Source organism: Thalassophryne amazonica, chromosome 4, assembly GCF_902500255.1.
Source record: "Thalassophryne amazonica chromosome 4, fThaAma1.1, whole genome shotgun sequence".
Classification (NCBI taxonomy): domain Eukaryota; kingdom Metazoa; phylum Chordata; class Actinopteri; order Batrachoidiformes; family Batrachoididae; genus Thalassophryne; species Thalassophryne amazonica.
In genome coordinates, this window is record NC_047106.1 from 125,018,824 (window position 1) to 125,036,855 (window position 18,032).

At 41.6% G+C, this 18,032-nt stretch overlaps 1 protein-coding gene across 1 annotated transcript in view; it reads right to left on the bottom strand.

The window, feature by feature from the left end:
- ddx6 (DEAD (Asp-Glu-Ala-Asp) box helicase 6) overlaps positions 1-17,242 on the bottom strand; it is a 41,474-nt gene extending 24,232 nt beyond the window's left edge. Inside the window, exons 1-5 of the mRNA XM_034168491.1 lie at positions 17,115-17,242; positions 15,919-16,470; positions 15,769-15,832; positions 12,101-12,205; positions 9,632-9,761 (exon numbers count right to left, since the gene is read on the bottom strand). Of these exons, the coding sequence (XP_034024382.1) occupies positions 9,632-9,761; positions 12,101-12,205; positions 15,769-15,832; positions 15,919-16,106 (487 nt within the window). The 5' untranslated portion in view covers positions 16,107-16,470; positions 17,115-17,242. The remainder of the gene's footprint in view (positions 1-9,631; positions 9,762-12,100; positions 12,206-15,768; positions 15,833-15,918; positions 16,471-17,114) is intronic.
- Between the last annotated feature and the right edge of the window lie 790 nt (positions 17,243-18,032).

Here is an 18,032-nt window from a genome sequence, read left to right on the forward strand (position 1 = left end):
TTCCAATGAGATTTATAAAGATGACTGCCTGAAGAGAACATGTAAATTTCCACAGTCATTGATGATATGGGGCTGCATGTCAGGTAAAGGCACTGGGGAGATGGCTGTCATTACATCATCAATAAATGCACAAGTTTACATTGATATTTTGGACACTTTTCTTATCCCATCAATTGAAAGGATGTTTGGGGATGATGAAATCATTTTTCAAGATGATAATGCATCTTGCCATAGAGCAAAAACTGTGAAAACATTCCTTGCAAAAAGACACAGTCAATGTCATGGCCTGCAAATAGTCCGGATCTTAATCCAATTGAAAATCCTCGGTGGAAGTTGAAGAAAATGGTCCATGACAAGGCTCCAACCTGCAAAGCTGATCTGGCAACAGCAATCAGAGAAAGTTGGAGCCAGATTGACGAAGAGTACTGTTTGTCACTCATTAAGTCCATGCCTCAGAGACTGCAAGCTGTTATAAAAGCCAGAGGTGGTGCAACAAAATACTAGTAATGTGTTGGAGCATTCTTTTGTTTTTCATGATTCCATAATTTTTTCCTCAGAATTGAGTGATTCCATATTTTTTTCCCTCTCCTTGGTCTAAAAAAGTAACTGTTACTGACTGCCACAATTGTTTTTCCTGATTTCTTATAGTGTTTCTTAAAGCCAGAAAGATGCCATTTGAAATGACTTTAGTTTTGTGTCATGTCTGTAATCTGTTTTTTTTTCTACAAAATTAAACAACTGAATGAACATCCTTCGAGGCCGGTGATTCCATAATTTTTGCCAGGGGTTGTATAACCAGTTTGTTTGCGGCTGGGTCAGAGAAAGTGTCAGGGATTATGGAGGACAAATGGAAAAGTGACATTTCAGCACAGTGCACAGATTATTTTTTATGTTCTACCTCGTTAATGGGTGATTCTTAGACTACGGGCACTTATTATGTCTTTTGATCATATTGTATGAAAAACAGAAAAAAGGGGAAATTTCACACTTTTATAGTTGTGCTTGTCCCACACCCAGACTTTTGATCTTCAATGATAAAAATGAATGGTAAATGTTTTTTCTAATGTTTTAAAATATCTCAATAAAATATCAGTAAAATAATCAAAACATAATTGGGGTATTCAATGTCATACAACTGTTGTGATTATTTTTTAAACAAAATGTAGTTGTCCCACACTATTGCCATAATTTCCACCACAACACTGTAATGTCCCTTTAAACAGTTTGTATGAAAGATTGTTTGGGTAGTTTCTATGGAGATAAACAGTGACATCAGAGCACATGTATATAGCACCAAATCACAACAAACAGTTGCCCCAAGGCGCTTTATATTGTAAGGCAATGGTGTGGTGGCAATTACATTTACAAGGCCAATAGTGCCCGTAGTTAAAGAATCACCCTAATGTTTCCTGCTGCTCTGCCACACATGCAGGTAAGATACATGTTAAATACTTTTCATACTAAAGTTAACTTGCTTTAATATCCATTAGCCCCTTTCACACCGAGCTTGCATACATTTGTGTTGTGATGCGCATGGGGTATGGTGGAAAATTGCACAGCTTTTCAGTTGCTTACTGCCACGTATGTAGCTCTCGCCGCTATTTTTCACATCCACTTTTTCTGTGAGAGAGACAGAGACCTTGCACGCTGAGGGGACAAGTTTGGCTCCATGACACTACAGACTGACACACAGATGGATTTGATACATTGGGAAAAAGTCAGAAGATACTATTTCCAAGCGTTAATGGACTTTAGTAACGTGCCACAATCGTGAGAGAACCTAGGGTGAAAGTGGGCGGATCTGCAGCCAGCAATCACGCAAGCCTTCAGTGCATGAAGAATTAATGGTGGACATGTCTTCTCACTTGCAATCTGTCCGTGAGGAGTTAACCTGGACATGAAAATGACGTCTCGCTGGAGATAGGTCCGTGACCAGGAGTCGATGGACTTTTATTTAACTTGCCACAATTTTGAGAGAACTGGAGGTGGTGAAAGCAAAGTGGAACTGCATCTGGTGGCCGTGCGCTCGATCAGTCTGTGAGAAGTGAACGGTGGACATGCCCTCTCGCTGGCGATCTGTCCATGAGGAATGGACCTGGACATGTCCTCTGAACGTGGAAGCTTGGCTCCTCTACTTTTCTGTGGTTTTGAAGCTCCACTGCCTGCAAAGTCCAGCAGGATGAATAAAATCTATCAATCCAGGTTAGGTATGTAGTGATAAAAGGATTTTTCACCCTGGCGTGTAGAACTGCAGAAGCTTGGTGTACAGTAGCGCAGTGTTGTGTAGATTTACATACAGTTGCGGAGTGTTGTGTCGACTTGCTTAAAAACTGCGTACTTTCTGCGTGCAGTACTCTACATCAAAGCCTAGATTTGATGTTTTGGTGAAAGAAATAACATACTTTATAGACTTAAAAAAGACAGCATGCTCTGTCTCTCTCAACTTCTCAATTTCAATGGAGTTTTATTGACATGGGAAACAAACGATTACATTGTCAAAGCAAGCGTTACAGTAAAAATTAAAAATTAAGTCCTCTCCCTCTCAATTCAATTTTGACTGAAACATACAAAGCAAGTGTTGGAGCGCAAAAAAAGTACTCTCTCCCTTCCTCGCACCCTCTGTCTCTCTCCCTCCCTCGCTCGCCCGCAGTATTCCTGTTGAGCAAACACAAAGCCTTTCAACTGTAAAATAAACCATCCATCCATCCATCCATTTTCTTCTGCTTTATGCGGAGTCGGGTCGCGGGGGCAGCAGCTCAAGCAAAGCCGCCCAGACCTCCCGATCCACACACACCTCCTCCAGCTCCTCCGGGGGAACCCCAAGGCGTTCCCAAACCAGATGAGAGATGTAATCCCTCCAGCGTGTCCTGGGTCTTCCCCGGGGCCTCCTCCCAGTGGGACGTGCACGAACACCTCTCCAGCGAGGGGTCCAGGAGTCAGTTGAGGTGGCTCGGGCATCTTTTCTGGATGCCACCTCAACTGACTCCTTTCAACGTGGAGAAGCAGCGGCTCGACTCCGAGCTCCTCCCGAGTGACCGAGCCCCTCATCCTATCTCTAAGGAGCACCCAGCCAACCCTGCGGAGGAAACTCATCTCGGCCGCTTGTACTCGCGATCTCGTTCTTTCGGTCATGAGCCAAATCTCATGACCATAGGTGAGGATCGGAACGTAGATCGATCGGTAAATCGAGAGCTTTGCCCCCCTACTCAGCTCTCTCTTCACCATGACGGTCCGATACAGCGACCGCATCACTGCAGATGCTGCACCGATCCATCTATCGATCTCACGCTCCATCCGTCCCTCACTCGTGAACAAGACCCCGAGATACTTAAACTCCTCCACTTGAGGCAAGGACACTCCACCGACTTGAAGAGGGCAAAGCACCTTTTTCCGGTCGAGAACCATGGCCTCGGATTTGGAGGTGCTGATTTTCATCCCGGACGCTTCACACTCGGCTTCAAACCGCCCTAGTGCACGCTGAAGGTCCTGATTTGACGAAGCCAACAGAACCACATCGTCTGCAAACAGCAGAGACGAGATTCTGTGGTTCCCAAACCAGACCCCCTCTACACCCTGGCTGCGTCTAGAAATTCTGTCCATAAATAATGAACAGAACTGGTGACAAAGCATCAGCGTCACTCACACAAGTAACCCCTCCCCCTCTATAAACTTAATCCATTTTGGAATAAGGCTGTAGTGAAGTGTTGTGAATACTTCTGGATGCACTGTATATCTAGCCTACCTGCATCAGGACGGCTCAGTGCAAACTGCCTTTTGGTAGCCCAACTGATGGAAATCTGTCACAGCAGCGGCGAACATTCATTCCTGTATATCTGTGTGCAAGAGCACTCATACAGCTGGTGGCCAAGTGCCAGCAGTGTTACCAGTTGCATGACTAATCAAGCAGGACAAAGCATTCACTTGGCAACAGCGCGTCAGTGACTGCTGTCCTCACGTATTTCTGTTGAATGAAATTTTAATGTGTTATTTGTCTTAACACAGTTTACGCTTTTCATCACTAACTAGGATGTTACCTGCACATTATCATTACGTTACAGGGACACTGACACTACAGTATATAGGCACACCAAAGGTCAGTTCTTAAGCCCCGTTTACACATAGACGGTAAGAGCTCCCAGAAGCGTCCCGGAAGAGTTTTTGGCAGTCTTAAGGATCACATGCCGTTAACGCTGGCACTAGGAGGCGTGGCTTAGTTCCGGCTTTACCGGGAATCATCGAAAAAATTATTCGACATGTCGAATAATTCCGGGAGCACTCCCGGAGACCTCCCGTGACGACAGCGACAACGCGAACAACGGCGTTTGATACTTTTTAATCGCTGTTTCATCCTGCCGCTTCCTGTAGCACCGCAGTTCTCGTCGCGCCGCGATGACCAATCAGGGAGTGAATATGTAGTGACGTGGAGATGTCTGGAGTTTGAAGATGTGAACATGTCCTGTATCTGGTAGCAGCCTGTGAGCAGGACTTATGTATAGGGATGGGTATTGATAAGGTTTTATCGATATCGATGCCATTATCGATTCTGCTTATCGATCCGATTCCTTATCGATTCCCTTATCGATACCTCGTGAATTTTGTACTAAAAGTAGGCTTTACAGGTTTTCTATGCATTTCCTTCAGTCTTAAAGTAAATAAATATGAAATCAGTCACTGTATCCTTGATCTCTGGACATAAATAAAAAAACAAAACTTTCATTTTGAAATTATTAATTCAGACTGAATTCTATCGTTCTATCTTGACTTGTCAGAGAGCCGCGCAACGTTTTGAGCTGTGTGAACAGAACGGAGGACGATTGTTTCTTTCTCGCAACAAGACAGGAGTCCCAGTTAGCAACTTTAATCCGCACAAAAGTGAATCACAACTCATATTCAGGGATGAAAGTGGTGAAAAACAAAAAAAGCTGAAACCCAAGCTTATCACCCAACACCACCTGCACGAAAATGTTTGAATTCTAGAAGCTCTGAAATGCAATCTGGGACTATTCCAGACAATAAACTGGAGTGAGTGCTGAATCCATTTAGGTGAGAAAAAAAAATACAACTTTCCTTATTCAAATTCATTCCAGTAGTATTCTGCTGTTACTAGGATGCAGCAGTTTTCTAGTTTGGCAGATAGTTCTGGAGGAAATCACTGAAGAAATTAAACTGAAAATATGGTTTGACCGAAACAAACTGTGATTAAACTTAAATAAGACAGGGATGAAATGGAGGTGTGAGAGTCACTAGGTGTTCACAGGAAACATTTATTTCTGTATGTATTTATTTATTTATGTTAGTTTCTATTATATATTTTCTGTTTTGTTTCAATTCAGGTTCTTTTTGTCTCTCTAAAATTGTATATAATAATCATTAGATTATTAATATATAAGCAAAAATAAATTTAAGTAATATTACAATTTGAAAACAAATGCACCCGAACATGATGACGGCTGCAATTGCTAAATGCTAACTTTTAACATTGAAAATGCCATAGACATGCTAACGCATTAGCATCACTCCCGTTTTTAAGTTATAAAATACATTTATCAACTGTTTCAGAAGACCATAACAGGTCGGTTTAACATAGAAAAGGTAAATAATACTCACAGACATATGCTCTTTAGAGTTTTAACGGGGAAAAATTAAGCGAAAGAAAGAAATAAACGAAGCAATCGACCGAAGCATTGCTTCAATCTGCGAACCACACTTCAATTGGTTCAAGGTTCAAAGCAAAGCCACGCTGCAGAAAAGTTGATTAAGGACCCGCTGCAGGGTCTGTAATCAATGTAGAGAAATTATCATTTTCCTGACAAACACCCGCCAAAACAACGGCCACTCTGAAAGACCGATAACAGAATTGTTAAGCACAAATCTTATTGATGTCGGTGGATCGAATCATTTCTTAACGAGAGGAACCGGTTCTCGATACCCATCCCTACTTATGTCTCTTTTGTCCTTTATTTTACAATCATGACAGTTTTTGGAGCGAGCAGCAGCACCACAGCAGCGTGGAGCAGAGTTTCTTTTTATTTTACGTGTGTGCGCGATTCGTCCTGGAGATTATTTTGTTTATTAGCTACACAGCTGTATAATAAAGCAAATGGTGACTGGCTTCTAAACACAATTATGACAGTTTTTTTGGGGAAAGAGCGAGGAGGAGCCCCGCTGTAAACAGCAGCAGCAGGGAGCGGAGTTTATTTCTTTCTTTTTTTTACGTGCGCGCGAGCGAATCGTCTGTAGAGAATATTTTATTAACTACACAGATGTATAATGAAACAAATGGTGACTGGTTTCTAAACACAATTATGACAGTTTTTTGGGGGAAAGAGCGAGGAGGAGCCCCGCTGTGCGCACTCCGCCCCTTTCTACCGCGAAAACAGCAGGAACTACCGCGAACTTCGGTCTACGTACTGCTCGCCGACAAAACTGTCTGTGTAATCAAGCCTTTAAGCAAAAATGATCCAAGATGGCGGAATTACACTTAGACAGCTGCATTTTTGTATAAATCTAAGACGTTTGCCATTTTCCTCTCATACGCTAAATGTACATTCATGAGGATTAATTTGACTGTTTAACTCAGTGCAGTACAGTGCTCACAGCATGTTGGCTTCGTGGTTTGTACTGCTGCCACCCAGTAAGAAGGTGATCACTTTCCACTTGGTCCTTTCTGTGGGGAGTTTTCATGTTCTTGCCCTGTCTGTGTGGGAGCCCTCTGGGTGCTCTGGGTTTCTCCCACTTCCAAAGACATGCAGGTTAAATGAATTTACAACCAAGCTGACCATAGGTGAGTGACCGTTTGTGTATATGTGGCCAGTCACTGCTGAAATAGGCTCCAGCTCCCCAGTGACTCTGAATTGCAACAAGCAGGCATACAAACAAATGAAAAACATACTGCCCTCAATCAATCCAAAGACTCAATTAGTAAAGACAACGCAAGCTTTGGCATCCTCAGGTGAATGAATATATGACAGTACAGCTCAAAATTAACAACACTTAAGACATTTCAAAACTATTCAGTGATCAATACAACCAGCTTTCTTTTCAATATCTGTCGTGAGCCTTCCATTCATAGAGTCCCTTTGCTGCTCTGATGATCAACTTTTCACCCAGCAGCAGCCACAGCCTCCCAAATGCTGGTCAAAGTGTTGGATCATGGTGGCAACACCTGTTCAGCAGCTCGAAATGGACGCACATGCACTCCACCACAACGCACTGCCCAGTGCATATTCAAATGAAAATAGTGCAGGAGACTATTTTATGTGATGTGCCATGACACTGTGCAAGCAATATACGAGGTCTCTTAGATAATAAACCGACCCTTTTATTTTTTTTTTTTTAACTATATGGATTTGAATGACATGCGATTACACCAATCATGCTTGAACCCTCGTGTGCATGCGTGAGTTTTTTCACGCGTGTCGGTGACGTCATTTCCCTGTAGGCAGGCCTTGAGTGAGATGTGGTCCCGCCCTCTCGGCTGAATTCCTTTGTTTCACACGCTGCTCGAGACGGCGCGCGTTGCTTTATCAACATTTTTTCTGGACCTGTGAGGAATATCCGAGTGGACACTATTCGAGAAATTAAGCTGGTTTTCTGTGAAAAGTTTAACAGCTGATGAGAGATTATGGGGTGTTTCTGTCGGTGTAAGGACTTCCCACGGAGCGGGACGTCCTGCAGCGCTTCCAGGCGCTGTCGTCGGCCTGTTTCGAGCTGAAAACATCCTAATTTAAGGCTTAATTCACCCAGGACATCGTGAGAGAACAGAGAAGATTCAGAAGAGGCCGGCATGAGGAATTTATGCGGACATTCCACTGTTTTTTTTAATGAAAGACGTGCGCGCAAATTCGCCGAGTCGTTTCCGTGACGACTCGGCAAATCTGTGTGCGCCGCGACAGGAAAAACACCTCCGTGTTGAAAACCATTTGTAGAATTCAGGCGGCTTTTAATGGCTTTCAACAAGTGAGTAACTGAGAAATTGTTTAACAGCTTGGGCATGTTCCAACTTGCCCGTTAAGATTTCCAACGGAGGTGTTTTTCCTGCCGCGACCCCCCGCGGTCGGGTCCAGCCCGACATGCGACTCTGCCCGCACGTTCTTTCAATACAAAATGACCGTTAACAATGGAATGTCCGAATAAACTCCTCATGCCGACTTCTTCTGAAAGTTCTCTGTTCTCTGACGACTTACTGCGTCAACAGAGCCTGAAATGTGGAAGTTTTCAACTTGAAACGGCGAGACGCTGCCGCCTCGAAGCGCAGATCGCCGTCAGGCGCCGTGGACCGTCCTTAAAGCGACACTACCAGACCAAAATCTCTCATCAGCCGTTAAAATTTTTACCGAAAACCAGCTGAATTTATTGAATGGTGTCCACTCAGTTGTGCCTTACAGTTTTGAAAAAATTTTTATCAAACAAAGCAACAGTCTCTGAGCCATTCCTAAACAATGAAAAAAATCGACGAGCAGGTGGACGACTCCTCACTCAAAGACTGCCCACAGGCGAATGACGTAACCGACAGGCGTGAAAAAACTCTCGCATGCCCACGAGGGTTCAAGCATGTCTGATGTAATCACACGTGATTCAAATCCATATGGTTTTTGAAAAAAATAATAAGGTCGGATACTTTTCTAATAGACCTCGTATTTAGATTATTTCCGAGTCATTTATGAAAGGCCCTGTAGATTTTCTCACTCTTAGCTGTTTTCATCACATCCAATTTCATTAATATTTGGCAGTTCAGCCACCAGAACCCTGGCTCAAAAGACAGAGCATCCTGATAGACAGCCAGTCTTGTACTTCTGCACAAAGCAGCCGGCCTCCCAGCATAACCGAGCAGCCACATTGCAGCGCAACGGCAATGGGATGAGGTATACGTTTGGATGAATGTGGTGATGCGATTCCTCTGTCCATAGCCACAGATGCCATGTCACCTGATCGCAGATTCCTCTAACAAATGCCCTTGTTTACACCGACAGCCCCCAATCCTGGTTTTTAAACTCACTGCACAGCACGGAATTTCCACAAACCCATGCGCTGTGACTCCTCAAGATGATATTCTGCTCAGATATGATCGTTTTCTGTGGGCACTGACAACTCTAATGTAATCCCTGCTACTTTCAAGGTACATCACAGAAAAAGTACTGCATTCCATTCATGCCACTAATTGTGACCTAGTTTACAAATCCTCCACCTAGGTTGTGTGCAAACTCCCATCAACGAGTCTGATGGTTAACTGTAGCCCGATTTAATCTGGGGTACTCCTAGTATTGCTAAAAAAAAAAAATTCTCATCTTGATAAATGAATGGGATAAACACATATCAAGGGCCATAGCAAATGGTGAGAAAATTATGCGTTGCATTACAAGCCACCTGTCCACTTACTGTCGAGTTGCATTTGTGTGCTTGACAAACAGGGTAACAAGCCTCAGAGAAACAACAAATTGTGTATGATCTGAATGTAGGACATGATTCTATGTGAATCAAATGGAGTTACTACTGGCTGCAAATTAACTGAGAAGCAGTTTGCTTTCATAGTTTAACATCCATTGCCAATTGCCATGTTTTACACAGTGTAGAGGGCTTAAGAGTCATCTTTACATTTTTTTGGGACTTAGCCAAAAACAAGTCTCCTCACCTTGTATGCTGTCTTTCTTCAGGTCAATACGTTCAAGTAAGGGAATGAGGTAGGCTCCACTCTTTCCCGTGCCATTCTTGGCTCTGGCCAAAATGTCCCTTCCTGACAGTGCAATGGGAATGCTTTCCTCCTGTGCAAAGTCAAGTAAGAACTGATAAATATACATTTTAGAATGTATTTTTTTTTTTTTTACCCTTTTAAGAGATTATATTTTGTTACTACTATTGTTCAGACAGTAACACACTAATTTGCTATGTTAAAGAAAAATAAAATGACTTTGTAGTGGCTGACTGTCAATTTCATGTCTGCATCTTTGTTGGCCTATTGCTCCTAGGCCCTATAAGCCATTTCTATCAATCTTGGGTATGTACAACCCCTGGCAAAAATTATGGAATCACTGGCCTCGGAGGATGTTCATTCAGTTGTTTAATTTTGTAGAAAAAAAAGCAGATCACAGACATGACACAAAACTAAAGTCATTTCAAATGGCAACTTTCTGGCTTTAAGAAACACTAAAATCAAGAAAAAAAATTGTGGCAGTCAATAACAGTTACTTTTTTAGACCAAGCAGAGGGAAAAAAAAAAAATATGGACTCACTCAATTCTGAGGAATAAATTATGGAATCACCCTGTAAATTTTCATCCCCAAAACTAACACCTGCATCAAATCAGATCTGCTCCTTAGTCTGCATCTAAAAAGGAGTGATCACACTTTGGAGAGCTGTTGCACCAAGTGGACTGACATGAACCATGGCTCCAACACGAGAGATGTCAATTGAAACAAAGGAGAGGATTATCAAACTCTTAAAAGAGGGTAAATCATCACGCAATGTTGCAAAAGATGTTGGTTGTTCACAGTCAGCTGTGTCTAAACTCTGGACCAAATACAAACAACATGGGAAGGTTGTTAAAGGCAAACATACTGGTAGACCAAGGAAGACATCAAAGCGTCAAGACAGAAAACTTAAAGCAATATGTCTCAAAAATCGAAAATGCACAACAAAATAAATGAGGAACGAATGGGAGGAAACTGGAGTCAACGTCTGTGACCAAACTGTAAGAAACCGCCTAAAGGAAATGGGATTTACATACAGAAAAGCTAAACAAAAGCCATCATTAACACCTAAACAGAAAAAAACAAGGTTACAATGGGCTAAGGAAAAGCAATCATAGACTGTGGATGACTGGATGAAAGTCATATTCAGTGATGACTCTCAAATCTGCACTGGGCAAGGTGATGATGCTGGAACTTTTGTTTGGTGCCGTTCCAATGAGATTTATAAAGATGACTGCCTGATGAGAACATGTAAATTTCCACAGTCATTGATGATATGGGGCTGCATGTCAGGTAAAGGCACTGGGGAGATGGCTGTCATTACATCAATAAATGCACAAGTTTACGTTGATATTTTGGACACTCTTCTTATCCCATCAATTGAAAGGATGTTTGGGGATGATGAAATCATTTTTCAAGATGATAATGCATCTCGCCATAGAGCAAAAACTGTGAAAACATTCCTTGCAAAAAGACACATAGGGTGAATGTCATGGCCTGCAAATAGTCCGGATCTTAATCCAATTGAAAATCTTTGGTGGAAGTTGAAGAAAATGGTCCATGACAAGGCTCCAACCTGCAAAGCTGATCTGGCAACAGCAATCAGAGAAAGTTGGAGCCAGATTGATGAAGAGTACTGTTTGTCACTCAAGTCCATGCCTCAGAGACTGCAAGCTGTTATAAAAGCCAGAGGTGGTGCAACAAAATACTAGTGATGTGTTGGAGCGTTCTTTTGTTTTTATGATTCCATAAATTTTTCCTCAGAATTGAGTGATTCCATATTTTTTCCCTCTGCTCGGTCTAAAAAAGTAACCGTTACTGACTGCCGCAATTTTTTTTCCTGACTTCTTATAGTGTTTCTTAAAGCCAGAAAGTTGCCATTTGAAATGACTTTAGTTTTGTGTCATGTCTGATTTGCTTTTTTTCTACAAAATTAAACAACTGAATGAACATCCTCCGAGGCCGGTGACTGCATAATTTTTGTCAGGGGTTGTATATGAGGGTCCTCCCTGGAACTGTCTATACATGGTTAATTTTGTTAAAATGTCAAGAAAGTTGGGTTTCAACACAATTTGTAACAAATTCGACAGATTTGAGAACCACCCTGGCAAAGGTCAACCATTTTGGTGAAGGTCCTTATCTTTGGGTCAATGGTCAGATTTTCACAAGGAAATTAATTACATTTATCAGGAAATTCTATCCTATAAAAGGTGACCACATCTTGATGATACACCCCACTCCTCTGCCATCTAATCTTCATGCATATGGGTTCCATCACTCAGAATTACAAACAGGAAGGCAATAGCTTTCAAGAGTCTCCAAATACAGCCAACCATTAAATTGTCTAATTACAAAATCACAGCTCAACTTCAACAGTAGCTACAAACCAATAACTGGCATCACTCTGCACTTACCTGGATTGGAGATGGCTTCTCCCAGCCCATCTCGAAGATTCCCATGAGAAGCTCCCTCTTTAGACAATAGTCTTCAAATTCATTACCTTTCGTTGCAGTCACATCCTGCAATCACATAAAACGGCATTACATGAATTTGCATTTAATTCCCAAGATGTCAACTGGTGCCTTAGAACTTGAAATTGATAATAGCTTAAAACATTCAGACACTTTACAAGATAATCCTTTACACAATCTTATTAAAAGAAAACATCTAATCACATTGCAGAAGCTCAATGTACTCAAGCATGTAGATGTCAAGATGTGAAGTTTAAAAAAGCATCAGAAAGCAGAAGAAATGCAATTTAAATAACTCAGTTATGTGGATGTTTGAGCAAGATGAGTTTGTTTGAGTAATACAGAAAAAGGGGGAAAACACTGACTTGTGACAGAGTAAAACTATGTTGTTGAAGGCAGAGATCAAAGAAAAATTGTCAGACAGCCAAGGTATGGATTAGGGATGCACGATCCACTTTTTTTTAGTTCCGATCCTATACCTGAATTTGTGTATCTGCCGATACCGACACTATTCCGAACCAAGCTTCATGATGAAGTGTTTAGAGAATTTTCTGAAAAAGGAGACCTGAAACTTCAGCTACAATTTGTCAGAATGCACATCTAAGATACAGACCTACATATGATGTTTTGGTGAAAGACTAAAGTACTATTTTATAGACATTTAGAATTATTGCAGAAGAGACTTTTCTCAAACAGCTTGGCTTCAGTTCAGAAACCTCCCCTTCTCCCCTCACCTCCTGACACTGAGCAGCAAACAGCAGCAGCAGAGCGGGTTCCTCTCCAGTATCAGAAAATGCCGCAGGTTGCATTGGTATTTTCCGACACTTGAATTACATTGGTATCAGAAACCAATACCGATACAGGGATCGGATTGGTCCCATCCTTAGTATGCATAAAATCCCTTTAAATATGCAAGTCAAACATTGATACCTACCGCAGCAGAAAACCAAACCAGGTGCCACTGTGGTCAGCGAAAAACGGGAAACTGATGACAATGGCCAAGGGCTCACCGAAAATATAAAATTTAATATTGGAAACATTTGTTTAGTCTGTCAAGTCTTGAGTTTTGCCACAACATTCAAAGTCAGATTTATTAAACATGAAAAATATTTGAGGTCCTGAGATTTAAATATTTGTCTCATGTCACTGGACAGAGGTGTTTGGTGATAACAATACTTCAGCAGGAGAATGATGGTGTAAGTCTGAAGGATGCTGGTGCCTCCAGTTTTCATGCATGGTAGAGAACAATGCCAACCAGTTACCCAAGGTGATAACGAGGTGGCTTACGTCTCTTCAGAGGATACTTGGGTACCGCTGGCATGATTGTGTCAAATGTATGATTATTTAGGGAGACTGATGAGGAATATGACTTGCTTTAGGGAGTGTCAACTACAACATATTGGCCATGTTCCTCTGTTGCATGATCCAGCATGCATACATCTCATTGTTGTAGACCCTAGTAACTAGAGAATGCCAAGGGGATGCCAGGCTTCATCTGACTGCAGCAGAAAGATGGATATTTCTAAGAGGTGGGATAGGCCATTGTCATCCTGGGTGGTTACCAGTGAGGACTCAAGGCAGTTCTGCCACCATCACATACTCCCAAATTTGAATAAAATATCAGAGGCATGTACAGTAGTGTTCAGAATAAAAGTAGTGCTATGTGACTAATAAGATTAATCCAGGTTTTCAGCATATTTCTTACTGTTACATGGGAAACAAGGTACCAGTAGATTCAGTAGATTCTCACAAATCCAACAAGACCAAGCATTCATGATATGCACACTCTTAAGGCTATGAAATTGGGCTATTGGTTAAAAAAAAAAAAGTAGAAAAGGGCGTGTTCACAATAATAATAGTGTGGCATTCAGTCAGTGAGTTTGTCAATTCTGTGCAACAAACAGGTGTGAATCAGGTGTCCCCTATGTAAGGATGAAGCCAGCACCGGTTGAACATGCTTTTCTCTTTGAAAGCCTGAGGAAAAGGGGACGTTCAATACATTGTTCAGAAGAACAGCGTAGTTTGATTAAAAAGTTGATTGCAGAGGTGAAAACTACACAGGTGCAAAAAAATTATAGGCTGGTCATCTACAATGATCTCCAATGCTTTAAAATGGACAAAAAAACAGACGCGTGGAATAAAACAGAGAACAACCATCAAAATGCATAAAAGAATAACCAGGATGATCAAAGACAGTCTGGAGTTACCTGTAAGTGCTGTGACAGTTAGAAGATGCCTGTGTGAAGCTAATTTATTTGCAAGAATCCCCTGCAAAGTCCCTCTGTTAAATAAAAGACGTGCAGAAGAGGTTACAATTTGCCAAAGAACACATCAACTGGCCTAAAGAGAAATGGAGGAATATTTTGTGGACTGATGAGTAAAATTGTTCTTTTTGGGTCCAAGGGCTGCAGACAGTTTGTGAGACGACCCCCAAACTCTGAATTCAAGCCACAGTTCACAGTGAAGCATGGTGGTGGCAAGCATCATGATATGGGCATGTTTCTCCTACTATGGTGTTGGGCCTATATATCGCATACCAGGTATCATGGATCAGTTTGGACATGTCAAAATACTTGAAGAGGTCATGTTGCCTTATGCTGAAGAGGACATGCCCTTGAAATGGGTGTTTCAACAAGACAATAACCCCAACCACACTAGTAAACCAGCAAAATCTTGGTTCCAAACCAACAAAATTAATGCCTAGCAGCTGTGAAGAAATCATGAAAAACTGTGGTATACATCTAAATACTAGTTTAGTGATTCACAGATTGCTAAAAAAGCAGTTTGAACATAATAGTTTTGAGTTTGTAGCATCAACAGCAGATGCAACTATTATTGTGAATACCCCTTTTCTACTTTTTTTTTGTTTACTAATAGCCCAATTTCATAGCCTTAAGAGTGTGCATATCATGAATGTTTTGATTTTGTTGGATTTGTGAGAATCTACTGAATCTACTGGTACCTTGTTTCCCATGTAACAATATATTCAAAACCTGGATTAATCTTTTTAGTCACATAGCACTACTATTATTCTGAACACTACTGTAGATCTCAATTGTAAGATGTACTGTGATGCATAAGTGAATGATTCCACATTGAGACAATGACAGACCACAGTAGCAACCAACCAGTCCTGCTTTACGACAACTCTCTTAACAGCTACGCTTTGAGTGGCATTTTTCCTCCGCAAAACTCAGGAAACTGATTTGTATCTGTAACACACAGATCAGTGTCCGCGGACTTATAAAACTTACACGATGTTGTAAAAAAGAGAACACTCTGCGATAAGCATTTTAAAAACTCAGTGATGTTCACGATTAAATATATATATGTGTGTGTGTGTGTGTAAGAGAGAATTTAAATATTTTGAGTTTAGCAGAGCCTGGGAACACCATCAAACCTCTCATTGTGATGGAAAACATGCAGGCACACAATTTCAAAAACAACCGCTGCATTATGAATGTGTGCTGAACCATCATGCAAATTGATCGCTGAACCATCATGCAAATTGATCTTTTTTTGTTTTGTCTCTGACTGGGTGGAGGGGGAGGGTTGTGCTGATGTTATAATAACTGCCCTTTATTTTGTGGAAAAGTAACTGCTGTACCAACCGAAGTTTTCATACGCATGTCTTTTGGAGGCAATTTCAAACTTCTCTTCCAGTCATCTCCAGGCCTATGGAGAACAGAAAAAGAAATCACTGCTGCCACATTGTAACAAGAAGTATCTTATTCTTTCGAAGTCTTCCACTTAGAACTTACTTGATGACCGCGTTTGCTGACGGGGCTAGTTGGGAGCCACCGTTATTTATTGTGCCTTTCATTTGATGTAGCTGCTGCGTGGGGACGTTGCCACCTGGTGCTCCAGCAGGCTTCACTGAGCCTCTAAGTTGGCCATTTTGGCTGGACAAGCCCAGAATGACTGGGTTCTCTGTTCTGGCAACACTCATGTCTGCGTAGTTCAATGTTTATGCTCAAGTAGGAGTTACTAACAGTCTGCGGATGAGCTGAGTCCACAGAAATCTCAGATTGTCCTTTCCTCTTGAAGCTACAATTATCCAAAAGCGTATTCAATGTTTTCAGCAACTTCCAACAATTGTTCGTTGTGAGACAGAAAATGTCAAAGAAAAGTCTCTTTCTCAGCATAAAATGACATCCAAGCAGTTATTCCTTTAAATTTGGCCTTAGCATAGAAGGCTCCAAAGTTGTTTAGTAAACAAAACACCAGGAGGACTTTGCTAACTTTGAAGTGCTGGCCCGCTGTTTAGCTAGCCATAATGCTTAGCTTCAACCCGTCTCCAAGTTTATCCAAACCTGAAACAAATAACAAGGTTAACAAAAAGCAGAGGCTCAAAAAGGCCAATAAACATTGAAACCCGGTGACATTGAAATTAATTAGAAAGCCAAAATCTGAGACATTTAACCTAGATGTTTGCCCGATTAGCCTCTGTCACAAAGATAGCCAGTTAGCTTTTGTGACATGGGGTGAACTCAACCAAACACGTATGCTTGATAAGCTTTATCACGTTTTGAGCGTTTTATTTTTTAAAACAAGAACGTCTTCGCTTCCTTTTTTAATGTCAGCTAAAAGTTATCGCAATAGCGCATTCAGCTTTAGCTTCATGCTAATGCGGCATTATTCCATAAATTCCCAAACATTACTGAAACCGGCGTCTTAAAAAAAAAAAAGTTCTACGCACCCCTACTACCGTAAAAGACAGTCCTTCGAATGTTAAAACTATGTAATAAATTAACACATCCAACGAGGGTTCGAAAGGCCGAAAGGGAGAGTGCTATGCTAAGCTAGTAGTTAGCTGACGCGAACTTAGATGGCAAAGTACCACATTTAACGCTCAAAACAAAATAAAGGAAAATAACGAATATAGCAACGTGGAAACAGAAAGGGACGCGAACAGCTACAGTGACCACAAGCTAAGCACGGAAGCAGGACTATTTACCTCAGATGACCACAATAATCGGTTGTTTGTGCAATGTAATTAGATTTTAGCTGACTGCCAGAATCTCTTCAGTGTCACCAAAAGCCCGAGATGGCGTCCACTCCAATTTGAGCCCGCCCCTACCTTCTTCTGCTGTCCAACTGTTTGTCAGCAGCTGCATTACCGCCACCGCCTGGAGTGGATGATATCCGGAAAAAAATAACGGTAATAATGTAATTTATTAACCTCTGACTTCTTTCATTTTCTATACCCACTTACTCCAAGGGTCACAGGGGGGCTCGAGCCTATCCCAGAAGTCATTGAGCATGAGCAAGGTTACACCCTGGACAGGACGTCAGTCTATCGCAGGGCCACACATAGACACATAAACACATATTCTCAAGGTCGGTCAACAGGGCATTTAACCTCTAGTGGAAGGTTTTGTCGGTGAAAACATTGCCAACCTCAAAACAAATACATGTGATTTGGTCACTTTTCAAAGGGGTCAGACTCATCAATAAAGTCAATTTAATGTACAATGTTCCTTTCAGGTCATCTTGGTGTGTAAATCTTGCCATTCTATTCAATGAGAGCGATCAGCTGGCTGATAGAAGCAAGATAGAGACAAAAGCAAAGCGGCTAATTTAAACAGAACAGCATACAGCCCGAGTGAGTTTTCACAGAGCGGCCAGTCATGGAAGTATGAATTATCGCCTTCGAATTGGCCACTTAGCTGACATGACGTGGTGCCAACCTTGAGAATTCGATCAATTTGAAAGTGTCCAGTTCATCTAAACCTGCATGTCTTTGGAAGTGGGAAGGAGCCCAGGCGGGAAAGCAATCCCATGACTTCCTTGCTGTGCAACAACAGTGCTAACCACTAATCCACCATGTCACCTGAGCTCTGAGTTTGCTAAGATATTTGTAGAATCAGTGATT